The 3,608-nt window shown below is 41.2% G+C and overlaps 1 protein-coding gene across 1 annotated transcript in view; it reads right to left on the bottom strand.

Annotated features, from left to right (window-relative positions):
- Positions 1-1,081: 1,081 nt before the first annotated feature.
- The window catches only part of PROX1 (prospero homeobox 1), a gene marked incomplete at both ends in the record, with an annotated part of 36,510 nt that continues 33,983 nt past the window's right edge, over positions 1,082-3,608 (bottom strand). Inside the window, one exon of the mRNA XM_081998372.1 lies at positions 1,082-1,267. Within this exon, the coding sequence (XP_081854498.1) occupies positions 1,082-1,267 (186 nt within the window). The remainder of the gene's footprint in view (positions 1,268-3,608) is intronic.

The raw sequence follows: 3,608 nt of genomic DNA, 5'->3' as shown, positions 1-3,608 counted from the left end.
TAGGAAAAGACTAATTATATTTTACAGCTACAAACAAGTCTTTTTTTTTTCCTTTGCCTCAGCGCTGTGAGGTGAAGATGCTTTCTTCTACTATATCTAAAATAATTCAAAAAAAGTGCTTTTCAGGACAGATGTTGAATACAGACAGAAAACTTTGTATATTGGAAAGGGGATTTTTGGGGGCAGAATGGACTAAGAAAAAAATAAATCTAGGGACTAATGCCACTTAAACTAAGACCGAGACATGGCAATATAGGACACTGAAGGTTTCATTTTTACTCTATGGAGAGTGAAATGCTTCCGCTTTAATAAGCTGACCATATTACAAAATTAGTGTGGTTGATACAATATTGTGCATGAATTACTGGCCTCACCCTGCAAGAATGGTATTTGATTTGTGCAAACGTCCCTTGCTGCAATTTAGAGAAACAACAACCTGGCATGTTGATTACTGGTGCAGGGTATTTATCATTTCTGTAAGGAAAGCATGAAGAACAGGGTTTGCTTTTTTGGGTATCACTTCTTGGAGTGAGTACCTAAAATAGATGTTGTAGTTTTTTGAAGTATGAAACAAAATCTAATTATTGATTAAAAAGTAGATAAAATTAAAAAAAAAAAAGCTCGAAGCTTATGAAATGACTCCACAGAGTTCAGACCTTTAGCAGTATAAACATAATATAAACTTCATTGTCTGTAGTATTGTGCCATGACATTAGTCTCACTAAGACAAAATGCCACTTTGCAGCAAGCAATAAATCTGACAAAGCATTTTTAAACATAATGCCCTAACTTGCTAAGACAGGCTTTTACACGCTTCCAAACTCTTCTCCCTGAAAATTAACCCCGTTGATTCTCCACATGTTAAGGGTCTCGGGCAAAAGTAAACCAAAGGCTGAAGTAAAATAACCATCCCCTTGGAACTGAACGAAAACTTAAATCCAGGAGGGATCACAGTCTAATTTCATATACATATATATGTATGCAATACACATATATATGAAATTAAAATAGAGACACACATGAATTGGGCATCAGAAGGGGACTGCTACTTTCATACATTCATAAATAGCTGCTGAACTCTCTACTCATGAAGAAGCTCTTGTAGGCAGTTTGGGGATTTGAAAATCTCGGGGACCTCACTGTCCAGCTTACAGATGACCTTGTATATGGCCTTCTTCCAGGAAGGATCAACATCTTTGCCTGCGATAATGGCATTGAAAAACTCCCGTAACGTGATCTGAGCCACTTCCAGGAATCTCTCTGGAACCTGCTGATACAAGGAGACAATGGCATTAATACAGTTTTCAATTTCAAGTCTCTGGTTCTTCAAAGGAAACTGAGCTAAGTTCTTTCTTTCAGAAAGGGGCTTACATAGCACCTGCATTTTCTAAATGTGGCAGCCTTCTATTCTCTTATGCAAAGCTGTTATATATAGTACTATAGCAATAACTTTTATAACATGTGTTACAGATCTTTGTAAAGTCTACTGACAGAATGTAGGTAACAAAATGTTACTGTCTGAGTTTGAAGAGTGGGGGATTTATAGGATATAATTAGCAGGAGGAGAAACAAACACAATTGTCTTTAAGGAGAGAAATGTCTGCTTGGTGTTTTACCCATGCATTTATGGCTATGTTCTCCTCTCCTTGTGGGACTAATAGGAAAGTTATGCATGCAGAGAAAACCCTCTTACCTCTGCGCTTAACTTTGGTCACAACCAGTGCTGAAAGCTATCAAAGAAACAGGGTATCTCTGAATGTTGTTCATAGTTTAAAAACAAGCAAGCAAGCAAGCCAGCCAGACTCATCTAACAGCTTGCTTCTGTGGCTGCTGTGCACAAGACCCCCATAAGATGGCTTTATTGGGAGACATGGTCTTGCCTTCTTTTTCAGAAGCCTACAAATAAAACTGCAGCCTCTTCAATGGACACATTGTGCTGCAAGTGGCTACTGAGCTGGGACGCATCAAACTCACCCAGGTTTTCTAAATATCACTGTCACTTCATGGGTGAGCCAAACAGCCAGCTAGCAGGGACATGCCACTCTCAGAAGCCCCTGAACAATGGCTGAATGTTAAAAAACACAGTTACCTCCAAACTTCGGTAATTCATCCTAGATAGTTGACTCAGGCAACAGGACCTTCTTACCCTCTGCCTTACATGATTCGAAAGCAATCACTATAATGAACCGTAGGTCAGTTGTAAGGTTGAGGTCATCTCCATAAAGGTATTGTTTTCCATTTTTATTACGGAAATATGGCTTCACAGCTCTAGAACTGCTAATACACAGCCGGCCAGTAGCCAGCATGCTTATAATAGCAAGTATTCCCTCACTGCTATTCTTTGCCCACTCCAGCAAGAGGAGTTCTCTGACCTGCAGTAGAGGCTACTTCAACCATTCCTGTGGCCAACAGACACCCAGGCAGATCTCACTCATTTCCTAGATGCATGTCACATGGCCAGATCAGAGCCAGCACCTCCTCCTCTACTTCAGGCTTTTGTTCTTCTCCTTTTAGAAGCCACTTTCAGAAAATGTCTGGAAATGTGCATGTTTAACCTGATACGACAGAGCTCTGGAGCCTCACTCACCTATCACTGTTGGGGAAACACTAGCAGTTTGCTAGCCATGTTTTGCCATCAGATCAGCATGAGATCAGGTCCCCCTGACACCAGCTGACAAACTCTGCTTCCAGAAGCCCTGCAGCCTGCAGATGTCCTCTGTCTACCTCGGAGAGTGAAATCCAGCCCCCCACACGCTTTTCTCTGCTCCCAAAGACAGGCTGCCTTTTCTGGAAACTTTTCACTCAACGAGCCGCACAGAAAGAAAGAGTTTTACACATGTTCTATTCCCGCAATAATTATGAGGGAAGAAAATTATGTTTCACTTATTCCAGCTCAAAGAAATAACTTAAAACTTCACAAAACCACTCTGCTGTTTGGGCCCTTGGTAATACACCTAAAAAAGATAGCATGCTTGTCTCATTCTTTGCATTGCTATAAGAAATATTACACTTCTCTGTTCAGGCAGCTCAAACAACTGCTCATGCGCCGTTCCTCACCCTTGGTATTGCTGGGTGCCAACCAACGGAAGGAGTTGTTGACTACATGATACCAGAAAGCAAGAAATGTAGTAGATAAACAATTTCTTGGTGTACATACTGATGTTAGCTCACAAGGGCAAAACCTGATGGTTTTTGCCTTTGTCCTGGGAAAAAAGAGTTCACACTTTTCAATTTTGGTGTCCACTCTAGAGGACCAACATTAAATGCCTTTCTTCCTTTTCAAGTCTCTGGAGATGGGAGGGAAGCAATTAAAAGCACCTGCATGAGAAGCATGAAGTCCAAATGCAGAAAGTCCTACCTCTCCCTACATGGTTACACCCACGACAACTTTAAACATGGAAGTCACAACCTGGGTTTTAAGTTGAGCCTTTGCCATTCAATTTCTTCCTGTGCATATGAAAGTTTTCCAGGTTAGGGGATGGTTTTCCATGGAGTGAGCAGTGTGAAACCCCTGAGGCACTAGCTTCCAGGCCTCCCAGCCCTGTAAAGACACACAGGCTTTTCTTTTAGGCTAGGAGTTAGCTTTTAAGGTCCGACTTCATTGCACC

This window comes from Phaethon aethereus, assembly GCF_964289735.1.
Source record: "Phaethon aethereus genome assembly, chromosome: 3".
NCBI lineage: Eukaryota > Metazoa > Chordata > Aves > Phaethontiformes > Phaethontidae > Phaethon > Phaethon aethereus.
This window is presented reverse-complemented; position numbering and strand designations above follow the sequence as displayed.